General features: G+C 73.8%; 1 protein-coding gene across 1 annotated transcript in view; it reads left to right on the top strand.

Annotated features, from left to right (window-relative positions):
- CHLNCDRAFT_141629 (hypothetical protein) overlaps nt 1–950 on the top strand; it is a gene marked incomplete at both ends in the record, with an annotated part of 3,914 nt that overhangs the window by 1,423 nt on the left and 1,541 nt on the right. Inside the window, 3 exons of the mRNA XM_005843019.1 lie at nt 33–117; nt 307–644; nt 751–863. Coding sequence (XP_005843081.1) covers nt 33–117; nt 307–644; nt 751–863 — 536 coding nt within the window. The remainder of the gene's footprint in view (nt 1–32; nt 118–306; nt 645–750; nt 864–950) is intronic.

Below are 950 nucleotides of genomic sequence, written 5' to 3'. Positions count from 1 at the left end.
CTGCTGCTGTCGACGTGATCCCCGGCCCGCAGGAGGGCGCCGTGGGCGTGGCCGGAGAGTGGGGCAACACCACCGCCGCCATCGTGCAGCCCGACATACGCACCTGCGGCGGCAGCGGTGCGCGTGCATACAGCATGCTGCGCCGCCTCGTGCCCGGCTGCTGTCTAATGGAATGGCGCTGCCCTCAGGGCTGTCAAAGCCTTGCCTGGCAAATATGCTTCAATCCCCTGGGATCCGGAGCGAACCGCACAAGCGCCTGCCTAGCTGCAGACATCTTTCTTCCACCTGCCTCCTTTCCACCCGCAGTCATCCACGTCATCGACGCCGGCCTCACCGCCCGTACCCCGCTGGTGGAAGCGTATGAGGCTGGGACCCCGGTGGGTGAGCTGGATCTGGCAGCGGGCTCCCAAGGCTACTCCCCTGCAGAGGCCCAGGCTGAGCTTGACGCCACCGGTCCTGCCAGCTCAGCACCCGCTGCCAGCTCAGCACCCACTGCCAGCTCAGCAGCCAGCTCAGCGGCCGGCCAGGCGCCCCAGGCACCCCCGCCGCCGCCGCCGCCGGCAGCGGACGGCGCTGCTGCCACCGACGGCGGCGCCGCAGCGGCGGCGCCGCCGGCGCCGGCGCCGCGCGAGGGGCAGCCGCCCGTGGGCGCTTTCGGCAGCGGCGCTGCGGCTGGTGGGGCGGGGCAGGGGCAGGGAGGTGCGACGAATTCGAATGGTACAGCCGACGGCACTCGCGCCGCTCTGGCAGAGGCGCTCGGCCCCGGCGGCGGCGCGCCTGCGCCGGGCCAGCCGGCCCTGCAGCTTCCGGCTGGCTCCTCGGTCGCCATCCAGGCCACCCCGGGCGCCGCTCCCGCACCGCCGGTAGGCGCAGCAAGCACCTCGGCTGCAGCACCGCCAGCTGCCCCACCCCCGCCGCCCCCGCCTGCCTCCCCATCCGGCCCATCCTTG

This window comes from Chlorella variabilis (genome assembly GCF_000147415.1).
Source record: "Chlorella variabilis unplaced genomic scaffold CHLNCscaffold_36, whole genome shotgun sequence".
In the NCBI taxonomy this organism is placed as follows: Eukaryota; Viridiplantae; Chlorophyta; class Trebouxiophyceae; order Chlorellales; family Chlorellaceae; genus Chlorella; species Chlorella variabilis.
The sequence above is the reverse complement of the archived record's forward strand: the minus strand, read 5'-3'. Positions and strand labels throughout refer to the sequence as shown.